The sequence below is a fragment of the Neophocaena asiaeorientalis genome, unplaced genomic scaffold (assembly GCF_003031525.2).
Source record: "Neophocaena asiaeorientalis asiaeorientalis breed wild unplaced genomic scaffold, Neophocaena_asiaeorientalis_V1.1 scaffold40, whole genome shotgun sequence".
Lineage (NCBI taxonomy): Eukaryota > Metazoa > Chordata > Mammalia > Artiodactyla > Phocoenidae > Neophocaena > Neophocaena asiaeorientalis.
The window spans coordinates 8,801,889-8,823,472 of NW_020185335.1; the positions used below are offsets into that span (position 1 = coordinate 8,801,889).

The 21,584-nt window shown below is 40.9% G+C and overlaps 2 protein-coding genes across 6 annotated transcripts in view; one reads left to right on the forward strand and one right to left on the reverse strand.

The window, feature by feature from the left end:
* Positions 1 to 21,584, reverse strand: part of CMC2 (C-X9-C motif containing 2) — a 38,039-nt gene that overhangs the window by 14,648 nt on the left and 1,807 nt on the right. The gene's annotated exons all lie outside the window — the stretch shown is intronic.
* Positions 57 to 20,588, forward strand: CENPN (centromere protein N). 5 transcript variants are annotated; one of them, XM_024735776.1, is made up of 11 exons: positions 57 to 177; positions 2,737 to 2,917; positions 4,165 to 4,210; positions 6,062 to 6,121; positions 6,422 to 6,498; positions 12,473 to 12,649; positions 14,446 to 14,547; positions 15,822 to 15,885; positions 17,411 to 17,523; positions 19,556 to 19,682; positions 19,949 to 20,585. In XM_024735776.1, exons 1-11 carry the CDS (start codon positions 146 to 148, stop codon positions 20,029 to 20,031), a joined length of 1,062 nt encoding a protein of 353 aa, XP_024591544.1. In that variant the 5' UTR covers positions 57 to 145; the 3' UTR covers positions 20,032 to 20,585. The 5 variants fall into 5 exon arrangements, with proteins under 5 accessions (XP_024591544.1, XP_024591548.1, XP_024591546.1 ...); XM_024735778.1 differs by having other exon boundaries at positions 132 to 290; positions 19,949 to 20,575; XM_024735777.1 differs by having other exon boundaries at positions 137 to 347; positions 19,949 to 20,583.

Consider the following 21,584-nt stretch of genomic DNA (forward strand, 5'->3'; position numbering starts at 1 on the left):
TCGGAGAGTTTCACTTCCGTCGCTCTCCCCACACGGTCCCCTGTGCCGAGGGTACAGTCCAAAGTTTTGGCTCCGCCGGGCGGGGCTCCAGGGCGGCGGGAACTGCAATTGGTGGCTTTGAAGGTGCAGCAGGCGGGAACAGCTGATGAGGAGCGAGACGGCCGGCGATGTGGTACGGTAAGAGTACCCCTGACGGCACGGCATCGGGCCCCCGAGCGTGGCGGAAGCCTTGAAGAAGCCACGTCCCAAGCCTCTGAGGCGACTCTTTCGCGACTGCCGCAAGTCCCAAGGTGTGGGATTGGTCCTTGCTCTCGGGCCGGAGGCTGGGGACTACAGTTGAGGCTGAGGTGAGGAGGGCGATGACGCTGGGCCGTGATGTCACATCCGCCCGTGGTGGGGCGGGGCCTCACGTAGGGCCTGCGTCACGCTGGAGCCGCGCCGAGCTGTGACCGGCTAAACTATCCCAGCCTTGGGTTTCTGCTTTCCCCAGAGTTGAGTGTTCTTGTTTTTGGTTAACCTTGGCGTCCGTCCTTTTCAGTCTTTGCAGCCTCTCGCATTACTCCTGCTGCTCCTTGTGGCAGCTCTTAGGCTGTGCAGATTTCCAGGAAAGTTACTTAAAAGGGACCTTTTTTGTCATGCGTTCATTCAGCTGTTATATCTCGAGCACCAAGCCAAGCACTGTGCTAAGCGCTCAGATGTAGAAAGAAGTTAGCTAATCACAGGGAATCAGAAGAGTTTATTCAAGGGTTTTCCAACTTTATTGATGAGATTCTGTGGACTCTTTCTACCAGAATTCTTTAGAATGGCATTCCCAAAGTTTAGCGGGAATTAAGACTCTTAGTCTTAAAATGCAAAAATCTCAAGCCCTTCACGGTCCCCCACCCCACCCCCAGTTTAAATCGTTGGAGCCCAGGAATCTGCATTTTAACAACCACCATCTCCAGTGTTTTTGATGGGAGACGTTGGCTTGATATTGTCACCAACTGTTGGACCCTAATCCTTCCCAGGTTGTTTACCTCCTCAGGCACGTCTGCTTCTGGAGAGTCTCTAAGACTTCATTCCACATTCTCCTGTTCTTCATTCCAAGAACTAGACAGTTCTTGGGCTGACACTGTTCTAGATTGTAGGAATGCAGCTATGAATAAGACAAACATAGTTCCTGCCCTAGTGAAGCTTAATCAAATATTTAATGCAATAAAGCAATAAGCAAGATAATTTCAGATAGTTCTGTAAAGACAAGGTGGGGAAATAACTAGATTGGGTGGTCAGGGTAAGTCTCTCTGTGAAGAAGCATGGCTGAGACCTGAATTACAAGAGCCATGTGAATATGTGCAGAAGAACCTTCTAAGCAGGGGTCACCGCAGATGCAATGGCCCTTAGCTGAAGGGATCCTCTTGTAATAGAGAAACTAGAAGGGCAGTGTAGCTGGAGCTCAGAAAGCCAAGGAGAGAGTGGTAGATGACAGGGAGGCAGGAACCAGACAACGCAGGGCCTTGTGGACCATGGTGAGGATTTCAGTCCTGACATTAAGGCAGGTGGGTCCTGCATCTGGACAAGGAAATGAGTCAGGCTCAATTTTCATGATCCTCATGCTGCTCCCACATTCTTAATTCAGTTATTTTTCTCTCTAAAGAACTAATCATTCCTCTTTATTTTTAACTATTGTTTTTAGTATCTTTTCAAAGTATTGGGTTGGCCAAAAAGTTCGTGTGGGTTTTGCCATAAGATGTTACAGAAAAACCTGCACGAACTTTTTGGGCAACGCAATATATTCAACTACCCATATATTTTCAGAAGTGGGTGATGGTAATAAATTATATGCCGTGTTCAACACTTAAATGGTAGAAATACGTCGCAGCCAGGATTCTTTTAGGGGAATCTCCTCTATTTGCCCTTGGAAATCCCATAGTCGTGGTGGAAGCAGGTGAGATTGACAGACTGACTTCTGCCTCTAGTCATAAACGCAGCCCTTCATGATCTCTGACCTCACCTCCCCCTCTGTGCCTTTTCACTCACCACTCTGACCTCTCTGGAGGCCTCCTTCTCCCTGTCCCTTGAAAACCCCGAGGCTTGTGCACTTGCTGTTCCATCTGCCTGGAAAGCTTCTCCACCAGCTAGCCCCATGGCTCACTCTCCCTCCCCCAAGGGTTGGCTCAAATGTCACCTTCTCTCTGAGGCCTGCTCTCCATCCCCACCACCCATTGCCAGCCTGCTCCACTTTCACTGCTTCCTAACACCGCTCCGTTTTCTCCTCAGCACTTATCACTTTTAACATTTTCTGTGATTTTGCTGTTGCCTGTCTCTCCCAACTAGAAAGGACGCTCCATATTGGCAGGGATTTTTGTCTTTTTGGTTAAAGCTGTATCTATCCCCAGTGCCTAGAAAAGTGCCTGGCACACACAGGTGCTCAATAATTTGATACATGAATCAGTAAATGAGTGAATGATTCACATGTCATTGCCATCAAAAGATCAAAACACTCTAGCCAGAAAAGGAGGGAGAGCACTAATTTTTAAAAACTCTAAAACATATTTAAATGTACGCTTAAGGAGAAAATAGTTTAATCCTCCTGTTGGAACACTGTTTGCAGAGCGCCTGAAAAATGGTAAACGTTTGGGTGCTTGACCTACAAATCAAAATTCTGGCTAAAAATATCATGCTGAAAATTCACTAAGTTACACTTTTGTGTTTGGTTAATACTTTATCGTGCTGTTTTTGGTTTTGTCTTTACGAAAGTGCCAAAGAGATGGATGAAACTGTTTCCGAGTTTTTCAGGAGGACCATCTTGAAAATCCCATTGACTGAAATGATGACAATACTAAAAACCTGGAATTTTTTGTCTGAAAATCAACTGCAGACTGTAAACTTCCGGCAAAGAAAGGAATCTCTTGTTCAGGACTTGGTTCTGCTTTGTGAGGTAACAGTGTTCAAAATGATTAACCTTGAACATGATGCTACCCTTTGGTTTTCTTCTTTCCTTTCTTTAGTCCGAAAGAGATGTAAGGTAGCTGCTAGGCTGTGAAGTTAGGAGGGCTACGTACCACGATAGCGGAAAAGGAACTAATTTTTTTTTTAATTTACTTTTGGCTGCGTTGGGTCTTCGTTGCTGCGCGCAGGCTTTCTCTAGTTACGGCGAGCGAGGGCTACTCTTCATTGCGGTGCACAGGCTTCTCAGTGCAGTGGCTTCTCTTGTTGCGGAGCGCGGGCTCTAGAACGCAGGCTCAGTGGTTGTGGCGCAAGGGCTTAGTTGCTCCACGGCATGTGGGATCCTCCCGGACTAGGGCTCGAACCCGTGTCCCCTGCATTGGCAGGTGGATTCTTAACCACTGCGCCACCAGGAAAGCATTTTTAAATAAATATACTTTATGACCCAGCAATTCCACTTTGAAATTTACATATATGGAAAACATAATAAAAAAAAGGAGGTATATGTAATATCATAATTGATAAACATTTATATACCTAGTTATAGATATGTAAATATCTATATATAAAGATGTTAACTAGCATTGTTTACACACAAAAAACTTGGAAACAACTATACTTAGGAGATTAGATAAATAATATGTCCACATAAAATATTCCTTAACCATTAAAAAGAATAAACTAGATCTTTCTGTATAACACTGAAAGAAACTATATAATATGTAAACATATAAATGTGTGTGTATACCGCAGTGGTTCTCAGCTGGGATGATTTTGTCTCCCAGAGGACACAATGTCTGGAGACGTTTTTGGGTGTCAAAACTATGGGATTGGGGTGCTGCTGGCTTCCAGTGGGTAGAGGCCAGGAATGTTCCTTTACATCCTAGGACAGCTTCTACAACACAGATTTATCTGACTCAAAATGTCACTAGCACCTGGTTGAGAAAACCTGGGATAGAGGAAATCTAGACGGATACCATAGATTAAAAAAAAAAAAAAAAAAAAGTTAAAAGTGATAAATGAGGATTAGATCGGGGGAGAACAGTTGTGAGAACCTGTAATGAGACACTAATCAGAAAGTGTATGTGTTACTTAACAGAAGAGCATAGATGGGAGACAGGTTGTCAGTAAAGTACTGAGAGGGCCCTCATCTGCTCTAAGCAATCCTAAAATGTGCTGTAGATGGGGTAGAACCACACCTATCACCACAATTACTAAAAATGGTATATTCTCTTTCAGGAGAATCGTGCAAGTCTCAATGATGCAGCCCTTTTGGACATCATTTGTAAGTTTTGGTGATTTGTATTTACGCTTAACCAGTCCAGTTTCATCAGAGAGGCAGTTTTGTATGTAACGGCTCAGATTCTAGAGTCAAGTTGACCTGGTTTCATATTTCAGCTCTGTCACTTACCAGTCTTGTGTCCTTTGCCAAGTCACACGACCTTTTTTAAGCCTCAGACTTTTCCTAAGTAAACTGGACATAATAACAGCTTCTACTTCACAGGATTGTTATGAGGGTTAAATAAGACAAGACTTGAAAAGCCCTTAGCACAGTAACTGGCATACAATAAGCACATAGTTAGTGTTTGTTAGGCTTTGCATTATTATTAACAGAATTTGAAAGCAGATGTCTGCGACTGTGTTCTAATTACAGCGCAGCCTGTAAGGAACGTAAGGATTAACAGTGACCGTACTTGCACGTAGAGTGGTCATGGCGGCACTAAGTGGGAGAGGCACACATGGCTCTGGGGTCTGCATGTGCAACTAGAAGGAAATTTGGCCCCCGGCTAAGATAGGAGACACTAGAGGTGGCCCAAGCTTGTCACAAATATCATGGATTAGTCTAGCATGTGTTCTATTTGAGGAAATGTCTGCATTTGTATTTAAGTCCTTGCCATTTATCATGAACTTCTACACGGTGTTTAAAAGAATCATTAACGACAAAAAGTTTTTAATCTCCATTATTATGACAGCAACCTTATTCAAAGATCATTTAGCAGGCCATCTGAACTCTGAAACAGAGAACCAAGGAAGAAAATACCGGAAAGAAACAAAACCCTTTGGATGCTATCTTTCAGGGCAGGCATCACATTATACCTGATTACACCTGTTTTGGACAGAACTGGATAATCAAGAACTGTCAGGCCATCGCCATAAATGGGGTGGGATGGGGAGACAAGGATGCCAAGGCACCAAAAAAAAGAAAAAAAAAAAAGACACAGGACAAGAAAAGTAATAAGACAAAGGCACAGCAGGTTGGTGCCCTTGAGTATTGGGGCCAACAGCTCCTCTTATGGGGTGCAGAGCACCTTGGTCCTAGGTCCAAAGACACAGGGATGCAGACCGAGGTCAGCGCAGGGATAGAGTAAAGCCAGGATGACAGTGTGTTGGGACTGAACTCAGTAACTTCCTAGGCCCATTTTTACTCCAAGATACTCTTAAGTTTGTAACTCCTAGAGGGTGTCTTCTATATCATACATTCATTCATTCATTCCTCAAATATATATGTTTAATGCCAGCCAGTGGCTAGATGCTGGGACTACAGCGGTGAACAAGACTCAGTCCAATATCCCACAGGTACAAGCAGTGTAAAAATGAACATCTAAATGTATGCTGTAATGTCAGGTAGTGGTAAGTACTATGAAGGAAACTAAAGCAGGGCGGGATGGGGGGTCGATTTTGGTAGGGTGTTCAGGGTAGGCCATTCTGCACTGTGGCATTTTAGTAGAGACCAGAATGAGATGTGCAACGAGCTAGAAGAAGAGTGCTCCAGACTAAGGAAAGCCGACAGAAACACCAGTTCCAGGAGCACGTCATCCCTGGCTTGCCGCATAGATGCAGCAGTCTGTGGAGTAGACCTGTGTGGACAGAATAAATGGTCTAAGAATAAATGCTAAATCTCTACTATGTTGAGTAATTCTTTATGACTTGTTTTATTTGTCTGGAGTAAATTTAGTCCATTTAAAATTTATATTTTGAATAAAGATCTGTATAACTTAATTCGTAAATTACTGTTAATTTTCTCCACTTTCACATTATTAAAAATATGTATTTATAAGTTGAAAGTTCTCTGATATGATAGTTACTCGAAAGTTCTCTTGATATGATAGTAATAAGCTCTTCCTCCCTGTCTCAGATACTCAATTTCATCGGCATCAGAAAGTTTGGGATGTTTTTCAGATGAGTAAAGGACCAGGTAATGTTTTCTATTTTTAACTGAACACTTGTATTTGATGTTTTGGCAATTTAAAAATGAGTAGCAGTTTGTTCCTCTTAAGTCTCTTTTCTTTCCAAATGTGGTGATTATTACTCATGTATAGAAAAATGAGAAATATATCTGGTGACACTCTGTCAGGGGTACCAGCAGCGTTTGTGTGATTTGATCATTACTGCTCTTTGAGGTTACACCAAATGCTTATCTTCAGGATCTTTGTAAATGTATTGAAGACACTGTAGCTCCCTTGATTCTTCTTGATTTTTCTTTTCATTTTGACAGGTGAAGACACTGACCTTTTTGATATGGAACAATTCAAAAGTTCATTCAAGAAAATTCTTAAGAGAGCATTAAAAAATGTAAGAATAAAATTTATCTGAATTTCCATAAAATTCAATTTCATGGCATCTGTGCACTTAAAATTCGCTACTACATTCTTTTTTTCAATTTGTAAGAATTTCAGTTAGTAATATTCCATACTGTTCTATTCCATATCAAAGACAAACTCTACTCGGTGTAAAAACTTTCCTCTCCCCTTACCTCTCAATTCAGGGGCACTGCTTCTTTCTCAAGAGCAGCACTGCCCGGTAGGACTGTACAACGATGGAACTGTTCTAGATCAGCACCGTCCAGGACCCAGCTAGTAGCCACATGTGGCTGGTGTGACTGAGAAACTAAAATGTTCGTCGTGTTTAACTGTAATGAATTTTAGTTAAATGGCCCTAGGTGGCTCGTGGTCACAATGTTAGGGTAGCTCGAGAGCACAGAAGAGTCCTCAGCTGCCAGTCTGCTTCCACAGGTACCACCTCAACATCTTATCCTAGGTTGAGGTGATTGCTTTTTTTTTTTTTTTATATTGGAGTATAGTTGATTAACAGTGATGTGTTACAGGCATACAGGAAAGTGATTCAGTTATACCCATACAAGTATCCATTCTTTTTCAAATTCTTTTCCCATTTAGGTTATTACAGAATGTTGAGCCAAGTTCCCTGTGATATGCAGTAGGTCCTGAGGTGGTCACTTTTTAACAGCCTCTCATTCCCTTTCCACCTTACTCTGCCTTAGTCCTTGCATATAAAGACATGCCAACCCTGTCCCATTCGCTGTGCACTGCCCGTCCTCTCTGGCATAGCGGTGTTCCCTCTTCTCTAATAAACTCCTTGACCTGCCTCTCCATCCCCTCATCCTGTCTCTAACTGGTCCTGCTTTCTACTTACCCACCTGTCACTGAACATATTCCCTCATCTCCTTTCTTATAATGACCCTCTGTGTGTGCTGTGAATCCATCTCCTATGTCCTCATCCAACATACCTGCTTTATTTTCCTCTGTTCTCTTGCATCCTTAATCTCTTGCCTCTTCTGATTCCTCCTCTACTGCTTATAAGTGTGCTCAGGTCTCAGTAAAAGTACATCCTTTCCCCAGGCTCATCCTCAAGCTCTGTTCTTTCTGCCACAAGACTCTTGGAGGGAAATATTTTTTCTTGCTCCGGATGTGTCCCACACGTGGAAGCAATCCCACTGGCCCCTCCTCACCGCCCCCTTCACTTTCCTCCAGCAGGAGCAGGGCCTTAGCCTGAGTGAGAGCAGCTGCCTGCAGGCAGCACCTACTCTGGTCTTTTCCTCCAGGGCCAGCTCTGCCCCTGCAGGGAGACCACTCAGAGCAGTCCTGCCAGTTACCATGTAGGCTGCTCTGCCTGCTTCTGGATTTGGTATCAGGAGGGCCACTTGCCTGGAGCAAACTCCCCATTCCTTTAATCGCTATATTTTTTAAAACATTTCAATAACCCTTAAGACAAGTCAACCCGGCCTCTACCCCCAATTACTCTCCTTTGTCAAAAATGTCCTGTTTCTCCAGATGAATCTTAGAAACATTTTCTCAGGTTTACAGAACAAAACAAAATCTTCAGCCGTTTGAGTAGGGGTGCATTTATTTATTTTTTGACTGTGCCACACGGCTTATAGAATCTTAGCTGCCTGACCAGCGACTGAACCCAGGACCTCAGCAGTGAGAGCGCAGAGTCCTAACCACTGGACCACCAGGGAATTCCCTGCATTTAATTTATAAATTAATTCAAAGAAAATTGTGAACCAAGAGAAGGTATGTCTCCTTTTCTTTTTTAATTTTGTGAATAAGCAAGCACTTTTTTTTACCTTGCTCCTAAGTTCTTATTTTGGATTATATTATTTGAAAACTCTTCTTACCATGAAATTATGAACTTTGCAGACATTACAGGAGAGTCCTGTCTGGACTGTGGCTGTGGCACATGCACCTGCTTTTTTTTTTTAAACAAAGAGCCTCATTACCACATGATCCCTGGCCAGCCCTCCACAAGTGTTGTGGATATGTGGTTTGGACCCTTCTGGAAGCAGCCTTCTTATGAAGCTGAACATGACTGGCTAACTCATCTTGAGAAACACTCGTCTCTCTCTCTCTCTCTCTGGTCCAGTTCAGAGTTTATCTGCATCTTCCCTCCCAGCACCTTCCCACTTGATGGTCTTTCCTGTCCCTGTTTTAGGCACCAGGAACTTCTGTTCTTTTAACCCCAGGCCACTGCCCTCACCAGGCATGGAGAAAAGAGTCTGAAACACTTACATTTCCTCCCACTTTGATGCCCATGTATTTCAGTCGTTAGATTTCTCTTTTCTTATCACTACCAAAAGCTTTTGCCTCCTGAATGAATTTCAGGCACACTAGCGGGGGAGGCTGGGGGGACAAAGGAGCTTTTTTACTGATCATATCTGTCCTGCTTGAAAGGCCAGCTAGAGAGTGACGTGCTTTGTATACTGCAGGTTTTAGATGAGGATGAGCAGGTAAAGGCCTTGTGTCTTCTCTGTCTCCCCATCCCTCTACTCCGAGCTGGCCCACGTGTCCTCAGCCCTTTCCTCAACTGACTGAGGACTCCCGGCTTATCTTCACCTTCCTCCACATAACTTAACTAGTGGCTGGATAACTCCACTTTCCGAAAGGCTGATGATGGTGACGTCATGACAAATAGCACCTCCTGGTGCCCAGGAGTGAAGAGTGACTCACCTGCTGCTCTAGGACAGGCACCTTAACCTTTTTGTGCCAAGGACCCTTTGGCTATTAGTGAAGCTTATGGACCACTTCTCAGAAGAGTGTATTTAAATGCTATAAAATAAAATCCATAGACTCACAGGGGAAACAAATGGTATTAAAAATACAGTTAAGGTATTAAAATGGCAAATTGTGATAAGTAATGCATGTGCTTCTTTATTAACACAATAAATAATCTCATGATGGGTCTAAAAGCAACTAGTTTCAAAGTACTAATAGGTGTAAATGATATTTTTGAGGCATGTGCAACAATTATAATATGATAAGAGTATTTGGGATTTCTATGGACAACAAAGTAACGGGTCTTAAAATTCCACTGTTTTGATGCCTACTTTCCAGTTGAAGGAGATGCTAAATTTCAGTTAGAAATTAGTACAAATAAAGACGAAATTTTCCCCCCATCAAGTCCACAGATGCCCTGAATTCTAACCATGGACTTCAGGTAAAGAACTCCTGCCCTGAACCAATGGGGGAGAGAAGCTGATATGAAAGGACACAGGGAGCCTAACTGCGGAGTGATGGGTGGAGAGTGAGTGACTGAGTGAGTGTGTGTGTGTGTGTGCGCATGTGTGTGTGTGTGTGTGTGTGAGAGAGAGAGAGAGAGAGAGAGAGAGAGAGATTAACGAAACATCATACCAGGTAAAACTCTTCAAAATACAAAGTTCTTGGAAAAACTTACAAAGAAGAGACAAACTAAAAACTGCTTCAATCGTAAGGTAGCACATTTTTTGTCCCTTTCTATGCCTGTATCATGTAGTGGTCTGTGTTAAGTATGTTAATGTGTTAAATATGTGGTGATTCTTTGTATTGTAAGCTTCATTTGATTCTCACGCCAAACATACGTATGTTCAGTAGCTTGTGGGCCTTGGCCAGTTACTGACAGTTGATGGCTACTGGAGGATACCCTGGCCAAGAGAACAGTCCCAGTTTCGCCAAACCACTTAGGACCCTTGGCCACACTTGTTTATGTCATCTTAAATTTTTTTTTTTTAATTTTTTGCCTGTTCCACATGGCATGTAGGATCTTAGTTCCCTGACCAGGGATCACACCCGTGCCCCCCACATTGGAAGCACGGAGTTTTAACCACTGGACCGCCAGGGAAGTCCCTTGGCTGCACTCGTTTAAGCTTGAGCAATATTAATCTGAGCTCTCCTCTGTGAAACGCTTTATCCCAGGTATTGCAGGAGGATATCCATTGAGGTAGTTTCTTGGGAAAATAATAAATATCTATATTTGGGCCCTGCCTCTACAAGTATCTGAGTATCTTCTTTACTTTAAGAATGTGAGATGGAGCATCGGCCAGCCGGGCCAGGATTACACTGACTCTGTGGACGCCCTTTCCTCTTAGCCTACTGATTTTTAACCTTCTTTTGGACTATAGACCCTTATGAACATTTTGATAAGTGGCACAGCACCTCTCTAGAAAAGCACACCTTTAGACATGTCCATCCAACGGTGCATCCAATTCAGGAGGTCACAGACCTCTTTAAGTCCCTTCATGAGCCCTCACTTAAGTTATCCTCATTCTAGACTAGAGACTACCTGACTCCGTTGAATGCTACCAATTTTCTCCTAGCGAAAATGTGCCCTCCGTACACTACGCTCAATGTTGACTTTACACACTTATTTTCTTTTGTAATGTGATGCAAAGAGGCTATTCAGAATAAGATCCTGTCCTCTTCCATTCGAGCTGGCAGAGGTCCACTGCATGCCTGTTGGGGCCGAGGGCTGTGCTGTTCATCTAGGGGAAGGTCAGACTGCTCTGTACCCTCCATGCCCCTTGTCTTGGGTTCCTTGTCTGATACACTGAGGAAATTTGGGGAAGCAACCAGGTAAAGAGTGCGCAGAGTCAAAATACAGTCGGCCCTCCATATACATGGGTTCAACATCCATGGATTCAACCAACCACAAATTGAAAATATTCGGGGAAAAAAATTCTAGAAAGTTCCAAAAAGCAAAACTTGAATTTGCTTTGGGTCAGCAACTGTTTACATAGCATTCATGTTGTACTTATGATTATTTACATAGCATTTACTCTCTATTAGGTATTATAAGTAACATGGAAATGATTTAAAGTATGTGGGAGAATCTCACAGGTTATTTGCAATTACTACACCATTTTATATGAGACTTGAGCATCCTCGGATTTTGGTATCCTGAGAGGGGTATCTGAGAGGGGTCCTGGAACCAATCATCCAGAATCCTTAGGGACAACTGTGACTGCCTTCTTTGCTAATGTCAGCAGCCACGTGATCACCAGGAATAAGATACAAGAGGGAGGAAATACAGAGATGTGGGCAGGGGATTCCCTGGTGGTCCAGTGGTTAGAATTCCACGCTCTCACTGCCGAGGGCCCGCGTTCAATCCCTGGTCAGGGAACTAAGATCCCACAAGCTGCACAGCACAGCCAGGAAAAAAAAAGAAAACAAACCAGGGATGTGGGCAAGCCAAGTGTGCCTGTCTCAAGTATCTCCAGGGTCTGAGCTGCAAGGGGGGCTAATAATCTAGGAGTGAGCTATTAATTCCATAGAAACTGGCAATCATATTTAAAAGTTTAGAAAGGTCTATATTTTATCCATGAAATGGAAACCATGTAGAATTTCTTATATTCTCGCTATGTAACTTTGCTTTGGGGTAATTTTTAGCACCTGAGCTAAATGCATAAAAGCATTAGGATTAGTATTTTTTTGAGCCCATTGCTACATAGAAATCTTACTATTAAACTTTACAGTGCATGCTAGGTCTGTGTTCAATGCTAAAAATGCTTCCTTATAAGATATCTCATTTGTGAGGCTGCTTTACTTCATAAACTCTTACAGTTTTTCAGGACAAAGCCCAAGAAATTATTGAAAATTTCTGATGTCATATCCTGCTTGTAGGATTTAAAATTTTTTACTTCCAAAAGACTTTGCAAGGCACGAATGTATCTTTACAAAACGACCACAAAATACTTTCCCAAAGATTTCCCAAAACACTGTAATGAAGAGTAGGAGAGGGACTTCCCTGGTGGTCCAGTGGTTAAAACTCCATGCTTCCACTGCAGGGGGCATGGCTTCAATCCCTGGCTGGGGAACTAAGATCCTGCATGCCTCACGGCACGGCCAAAAAATAAAAAAACGTAGGAGAAAAGACTGCCAGACCTCAGCCGGCGTGCAAGATTATAATAACATCCTTCATCCCTAAAAAGCACCTGTTGTTGGCGCCACATGAGATTTTAATTAGGAAACTTACATCTTTTTTTTTTTTTTTAAATAAGGTGACAGTCAGCTTCAGAGATGCTGAGGAGAATGCAGTATGGATTCGAATTGCCTGGGGAACACAGTATGGAAAGCCAAACCAGTACAAACCTGCTTACGTGGTGTATTATTCCCAAACTCCATATGCCTTCACTTCTTCCTCCCAACTGAAAAGCAATCTACCCCTTCTGGGTCAGGTATGGAACCAATTACTATAAGCTATAATGCTGTACTATCCTTATCTCAGGTCCGTGTAGGTTTAAACTGCTCAGTATCATTTGATATAAAACGCGACCTGTAGGGGGACTTCCCTGGCGGTCCAGTGGTTAAGTCTCCGCGCTTCCACTGCAGGGGGCACAGGTTCAGTCAGTCCGTGGTCAGGGAACTAAGATCCAGTTCGCTGCACGGCGCAGCCAAGAAAGAAAATACCACCTGTAATTCTTTATCTCCTAAACTAAGAAGCAGAAAACGTTATTATTCTACAAGTGGGAGGACAGCATAAGCATTGGTTTAGAACTCTTCATTACTGTCCTGTAAGTGAGAAGTAGCACACAATCAAGGCAAAAATCCAACCAACACAGAAGTCTCTGAACAGTCTTTTAAGACTCCATACCCTTCTGCGCAATCCCATTCACCCAAAATAACTGCTTTTAACAGTTCTGCTATTTCCTTTCAGAAGATGTTTTATTACAAAAACCACACGGGTACATAGGGTCTGTAATTCGCTTTTTCTAACTTAACAGAACATTTCAATGAGGTTACATATGAATGTACCTCACTACTTTTTCATGACCTCATCATTTACCTATTAATGAACATTATTTTCATTTGTAACCATTTTCCCCACATTGCGTACACAAGAAGCATGCTTTAACAGAAGATGGTCCTCTGGTCAGAGCCTGCTTCTGTTTATGGTTCTGCCTTTGGTGTCACAGGCTTCCTAGCATCTTCCCCCAAATAAGCCATCCCTAAATTAGCCTGGCAACTGCTGCTGCTTCCACCGTCTTAACATTCACAACTACAATGGTGCTTCAGTTGGTTCCAGAGCTGATTGTAGATAAGCAGCTCTGCCATCCTGGCTGCATCATCTCTAGTGCCAAGTAGAACACCAAGTCCTCCAGGCAGGCGGACTTGTCATTTAAATTCCTTAGGTGTTTACTGAAATGGCAGAAAGATTGCTACTGCTGCTCACTTCTATTTCTTTCTAACACTTAACTCTCCTTTACATTTGGAGTCTCTTCCTCCATAATAAATGGTGGTTTTCCATCCACTGACAGCCAGGTGAGTCCACCCTGTCCCACCTAGTTTAAACATCACCCCAAAAGCTAATGTTCTTTTCTAATGTGTATCTTAAGGCAAACTTATTTCTACCCTCTAGTTCCAGGTAAATACCTTATTCTATTAATTCTGTTTCAGTCTTCCAACTTGTTTCCCCAGACGATGGGAAGCTTTTATAAGTTGCATTTAATTTGCACTTTTTCCTTCAAAATTTGTCCTAAAGCGTACATACATATTTGCATTTTTGTATGGCAGTATCGTAGTATTAATGACTAGTAATCAAAAATAGTAACATTTGAGTATTCACTGTTTATTCTTAACTCTGAATTTCATTTATTGTAATTCCTAACTTTAAACAGGATCACTTTGGGACTTCCCTGGCAGTCCAGTGGTTAAGAGTCTTGCTTCCACTGCAGGGGGCACGGATTCGATCCCTGGCTGGGGAACTAAGATCCCACATGCTGCTTGGTGCGGCCAAGAATTAAAAAAAAAAAAATTTTTAATAAAAAAAATAAACAGGATCACTTTTCTAAAAATGGTATTACAAAAGACCTTACATTTGTGAGAATCTTAATGGCATTAGCCCCTGTTTTTGTATTTCAAGCTGAGTAACAGGCCATGAGATTTAATTGTTCTAGATTTTTTCCTGAACAAGTATTGTAAATACAGAGATAGACACAGTAATGCTAATAGTCTTGCTAATTTTCACTTCAAGGCACTGACAATTGCTAGCAAACACCATCAGATTGTGAAAATGGACCTCAGAAGCCGGTATCTGGACTCTCTTAAGGCTATTGTTTTTAAACAGTATAATCAGGTGAGCCCATCAGTGACTCTATTTAAAGTGAAGTCTCCATTTTCTCTTTCACACATAATTTAGAAGCTGAGCAGGTGGGAAAGTCTACCTCCAGCATAGGAGATCACGTCAGATATCCCTGAAGTGCAGAAAGTTTTCAGTTAATATGAAAGGAAACAATATAATTTCTCTCTCTCATCTTTTTATAGTTGCATTGTATTTTATACTGCCCATTAGTCATTGGGGTCTATGTTACAGGTCCCTGTTTCCAAATCATCTATTCCAATCAGAATTTATTTTTCTCTTCAGAGTAACTCGACACTGTCTTTTGAAGCTGATTATATTATTCTGTTCTGCAAGAGAGAAGCAGAATTTTTTGTCCCATCAGTCAAGCGAGTGATACAGGAGTTGGAAGTAAAGGAGAAGGCATTGGTTTATTAAGTCCCACAATTTATTTGTCAAAATTATTTAAAGTTCCCCTTTAATGATAAGAACAGATCTGGCCTTGCTCCCAGGCTCAGGGGGGTTTTTTTTGTTTTTTTTTTCCTCTGCATGGCATATGTGTGCTCAGATGTTCACATTCCTATAGGATTGTTAAGGCTCTGTGTATATCTTTGAGCCCTTAGGTATGTTATACTTATGTATTTTCATCTGTTCTAAGTAGAAAGAAGTGATGGCTCTCTGCAAGCTACTCTTTAAGGAAAAAATCTAACATTAAGAAGTTAGATAATGATTTTCTCCCACAGCAGCCCCTCCCTCTTACCTACCACCCTCCTACCAAATTGCTATCAATGGTTCTCCTATGACAGTTGCATTTCTAGGAAAATTCATATTGTCAAACACTTAATTATAAAAACAATGGCTTCAGTGGGGAAAGTAAGCGAAGGGGTCTGAGAGGTTCAGACTTACAATAGGAAAGTTATTTTTCGATAAGGAATCTCAGCAAATTTTTTAGTTATAAAGACATATATATAAAGCTGAAACATCACATTGTAAATGCTGCCTCTGATTCCTCTAGCTTTTGCATTCACCAGCTATACTTCTTCCAGATCCATTTTTTACGTTAACAAGGTACAGAGCTCCTCAAATAAAGCAGCCATGTTGCTGGCATTCTCTGCCAACATCGCTGTAGGAGAAATGCTCAACTCAGTCTGCAAATGGCCTCAAATCTTTGTGTTGGGAAAAACTAAAGATAAGATTTGCCATATTTTTGTGCATTAAAAGCAATTAATATCTATACTTCAAGGTGATAAAATTAGGAAAACATTCACTTTTTTCTTTTTTCTTTTTCCTAGACCTTTGAAACTCACAACTCTACTACACCTCTACAAGAAAGAAGCCTTGGGCTAGATATAAATAGTATGTGTGTTTTAAGATAAAAACTGAAATTTGGAAGGACATTCCTTTTCAGATTTCTGTCACCCAGGAAAACATTTATGTACCAGGATGTGATTCAAAAGTATTTACTGTTTTCAGAAAATTGAAAATTACATTTCTGTTGAAGTGGGGAAGCTAAGCTACCATAATCTCTTTTAGAATTTACTAGACTGGCATCTAATAATAATCAGAACAAAAACAAAACTTAACTAACAGTTGTTGAGCATTTCTTCTGTGCCAGGCACCATACTAAGGTGTTTATATGAGTCATTTCCTATTTCTTCACAGCAGTCCCATGAACAAGCTCTTTTCATCAGGAAACTGGGTTTCAGAGAGGTTTAGTAACTTGTGAGGCAAAATCACATAGCTAGGAATCGGCAAAGCCAGGAGTGAAATCCGAATCTGAGTCTGGAGCCCAGGCTCTTAATGCTTCCTGAGTACTTTATTGCATCTCACAGGTATTGCGTTATTTACAAATTGAAGGTCTGTGGCAACCCTGCGTTGAGCAAATCTCTCAGCGCCATTTTTCCAACAGCATTTGCTCATTTCACGTCTCTGTGTCACATTTCCATAATTCTCACAATATTTCAAACTTTTTCATTATTATTATATTTGTTATGGTGATCTGTGATCAGTGATCTTTGATGTTACTACTGCAAAAAGATTACAACTCCCTGAGGGCTCAGATGATGGTTAGCATTTTTTAGCAATAAAGTACTTTTTAAATAAGGTATGTACATTGTCCTTTTAGACATAATAGTGTTGCACACTTAATAGACTGCAGTACAATATAAACATAACTTTTATATGCACTGGGAAACCAAAAAATTCATGTGACTCACTTTATTGCAGTGGTATAGAACTGCACCCGTTTATCTCTGAGGTGTGCCTGTAATCAGAATTGTTACCCTGTTGCTACTCACAGGTGACATGAGTCCTTTCCTAGAAAACCCAGGAGAATATAGTATGAAACTACTAATGTAGATCAGAAAGTTCAGAAAAGGGATGGGGTACAATATAGATTTATAAAAATGAAAATGTTCCTCTCTCTTGGCAGTGATTTGGCAATAAAATGAAATGGTACAGCCATTATGAACTAAACATATTTATGACTTTCCAATGGCATAGGAACTGCTATTGATGTCATGTTAAGTAAAGAAAGCAGGATACAAAATTGTGTGTATTTTATAATCCCAGTTTAAAAAATACATATCTTTTTATTCACTGAAAAAAGGGTTAGACAAATAGATTAAAATGTTAACAGTACTTATCTCTGTGTGGTAGAATCATGGGTGATTTTTATTTTCTCTTACCAGCCTGTACTTTCCAGCTTTTCAACAATAAGAAATTATTACAATCAAGAAGAAACAGTAAACATTATTTTTAAGTTATGCAAGCAAGTTGAAAGGTTAGGAATGAAAGGATGATACTTTATGAATGAAATATATATTATTATAATAATATTAAATATATAACAGCTGTTTCTCTTGAAATCTTCCATCTGTAGTGGATTCAAGGATCATTCATGAAAACAAAACAGAAAAAGAGAGGGTCCAGAGAGTGACTCAAGAAATTTTTGGAGACTATCCACAACCAAGACTAGAATTTGCACAATATAAGGTAGGACACTGCTATAAACTAACTACAACTTATCAAGATTTTTTAAAAAGAACTAAAACTAAGTGGAAAACAGATCTAAGAAACTGTCTCTTATTCATTTGTCACTTTAATGTTGTATAAGAAGTTTATGAGTTAAAATAGACTTTATCATATTTAGTAAGTTCCTCTGTTGCAAAGGAGACCTTTGGAAATTTTGAATTTGCCTTTTCATTTCACCTTTCATATTAATTCAGTTATGTATAACCAGCTGTGATCTGTATTTTTGAGAGAAAAAAAAAAGGTAGGTTATACCTTTCTAGCCCACCCACACCTAGAACAATGCTTGCACATGGTCAGTGCTCATAAATACTTATTAAATAAAAGAGTGAATAAATAAGTCATTACAAAGCCCAGTTGGCAAGCAGTTGGAGAAAACCCAGCAGCCTGCAAACCTGGCTCATTACAGAAGCTTGCCCACCAGGAAAGCCAGGTGGGGGAGCAAGCCCATGGCCACCATTAGAAGAATTCAAGGCTTATATCATGATCACGCTAATCTAATACTCATGCTCATACTCGTAACACCCTCCTCCCCTCAGACCTTCCAATAAAATTCTTTCTGCTTAGAAGGAACCTTCTGCAGCTACGGACCACATTTTAAGTCTACCATTGATCTGCTCACTCAGGCCCAGTGCCTGTTTGGTTTGATTTGTTTCTAGTGGGAAAAGTTGACTGACACCTTTCAAGTGATGCTCCCTGAATGGCAGGTTTCAACCCATTTCTTTTAAACAGCTCACACTCTTAAGAAGGTCATTCTCAAAGTGTGGTCCCTGGACCAGCAGAATCAGCCTCAGCTGGGAATACGGGTAAGAAAGGCAGGTTCTTGGCCCCATTCTAGTCCTACTGGATTGCGGACTCTGGAGGTGGGTCCCAGACAGCTGTCTTCACAAGCCCTCTAGCCGATTCTGCACAGAGAACCACTGATCTAGGATACATAAGATTTAGTCCACAAAACTTCTCTTTATACGCATCTTAGAATGGGTCTATTCTATAAGTCAAGGCATACATTTTTTCATACCTGCTACTAATTTTTCCCTACGTTTTCTATTTTGAAAAATGTCAAACCTTCAGAAAACATGCAAGAATATTACAATGAGCATTCATTTCCCCTTTGTTTCAAAATCTACTAATGGTTAACATTTTGCCACATCTGCTTTCTTTCTCTTTCTTTATTCTGAACCATTTGAATTAACTGCAGACATTACTCACCCTCTAAATATTTCAGCATTCTGTCTCTAAATTTTAAGGATCATTTTAAGTTAAAAAAAAATAAAATGAAGTTAGAATCTAAGAGCCAAGTACCTACTGAAGTAACAGTACTTATATATTTGATGATATGAAGGAACTGTTATTAATTTTTTTAGGTGTGGTAATGTTATGGGGGTGAAGTTTTGAGAAAGAGTCCTTTTTAGGACTCTTTTAGATACATTGAAATATTTGCAGGTGGGATACTATGGTGTCTTGGATTTGCTTGGAAATAATCCAGTGCGGGTGGGCAGTAGGGAACGGAAGATAGGGTAATAGATGGAACAAGACAAGTCATTGTTTCAGCTGGGTGATATGCACATGGGGACTCATTACACTGTGCTCCTCGCTTTTGTATGTTTTCTAAATCTTCTATAATAAGAAGTTAAACTGCGGTAGTGACTCAAAACACAAGACATTTTTACATCGAAATGACAGGTTACAAAAAACTGCTCATTTTCCATTAAGAATGCAAACCTAATGCTCAGGTAAAGGGCATCTGAGGGCGGAACTGACACGCAAGGTCTCCTGTGTGTCAGGCACTGTGCACGCTTGGCCTTTTGCATGCGATATTGTTGGATATACTGGTTGCCCTCAATGTTTGCAATTAGCAAATTAAATGGTTCCCACCCCCATTAGTCCCTGTGTTTCTTGATAACAAGAATTAGTGAAATACATAATCCTATTTCTTTATATTTTGCCATTGCAACTGATATATTTAATCGTCACTTTAAAATATATCTGTTGACAGCTTGAAACAAAATTCAAAAGTGACCTAAATGGGGGCATCCTGGCTGAGAGAGAAGAACCCCTCCGGTGCCTGGTTAAGTTCTCTAGCCCCCATCTTCTGGAAGCACTGAAATCCTTAGCACCAGCCGGTAAGTAGTCAGGACACTTCATCAGCCAGAAGAATTAACAACATGCTACATTCGACCCTCTCTTTGCTGACTAATTGCCCCTGAGCTTTCTCATGGCTCTAGTCTGCTATCCCATCATGCCCTGTTTTGCATATTCTGCTTCACTTAATGGGGGTCCATGATCCACCCTCTAATCTCGGTCATTTTTAAACTGACTCAAATCGTTGTCCCTGTGATTATTTTCATTTTCTTTTCTTTTCTTTTTTTTTTTTTTTTTTTAATTTCAGGTATTGCAGATGCACCACTTTCTCCATTGCTCACTTGCATACCCAATAAGGGAATGAATTACTTTAAAATTAGAGATAAATAAGATGTATGTGGTTTTGTAAGCACAGCATCCTTGACTGTATTGCATATGCATTTTATAATGACTAGCTGGATAGCTTCTATCTGCAAACTTGTTTTAGAGATTAATCCTTGATGTTGATGATTTAGAAATGTTCAGTATAATTCTTGGGACTGATTCTTTCCACCTCCTGCAAAGCATAGCAGTTGTGGGACTTTAAGATGTGACAGGATGTCATTTCTCTCACTCCTGTCTCTCCTCAATCCTGGAGAGGTTTGGTTCCAGTTGCTGGTTTCCAGGGATTTTCTCTTAAGCCTTGGATCACAGAAAGAAGCAACAAGAAACTATACCCAGCCCGAAACTTTCCAGGAGAACCATAAAATTGGTCCATTCAAAAGGCAGAATTGGGCCCATTAAGTTATTATTGCAGGAGGTAGCCTATCAGTTGATTCAGCTATATAAAATAATGATTTCATTGTAAATATGGTACTTCTCGTCTATTTTATCATACATATGGCATTCGAACTGACAGATAATATACAGGTTTGTGAATAAAGATATTTTAAAATGGGTGTATCGGTCACTTGTGGTGAAAATCCTTCAGTGATCATCACTAAATTGCATGTCCTTTTACAATAACACTTTAAAATCTACTCCTTATCTTGATCCACAAAGGATTTGGGGTTATAACAACATATGTTACAATTATGATAAAATTAAAAGGTGAGGGGCTTCCCTGGTGGCGCAGTGGTTAAGAATCCAACTGCCAATTCAGGGGACACAGGTTCGAGCCCTGGTCCAGGAAGATCCCACATGCCGCGGAGCAACTAAGCCCGTGCGCCACGACTACTGAGCCTGCGCTCTAGAGCCCGCGAGCCACAGCAACTGAGTCCACGTGCTGCAACTACTGAAGCCACGTGCCTAGACCCTGTGCTCCGCAACAAGAGAAGCCACCACAATGAGAAGCCCGCGCAACACAACAAAGACCAAACACAGCCAAAAATAAATTAATTAATTTTTAACAAAAAATTAAAAGGTGAGGAAATCTGGGCAAATGAAGGACAGAAAAAGAATAGGAGGACAAAATAAAACTAGAGGTAAGATTACCACGTAAGAACATACAAGTGCCTCCTCAACTGCTAGAATAAAAGGGAAAATTTGGATGGCGTTAGCCAGTGGCCAAAGCAGAGGAGAAAAACACCAATTTAAATGAGATATTTAAACACTAGTATATCAGTTACTTCTGATGAAAATCAAAAAGAGGCTTAAGAAGGGGCTAAACAATGCTTTATACCAATATAATGTATTGGTATTGTGTATACCAATACCAATAGGTATTTATGTGAAATATATTAGTTTAGATTTAATTAGCAAATGGCTTAGACACTTCAGTTATCTCAGAGTGAGGCACTGAGTCTGTAGGGGCTTAATAACGCTAATTTTTTTTGTAGACCACAGTCATGGTTTAGAGCATCTGTTCCTTTGTGCACACATATGGTAGGCACTTCTACTCAGTGCCTGAATGCCCATATTAGGTCTATACAGAGGCCCTGCAGGTTCCTGGGATGGTTTCCCAT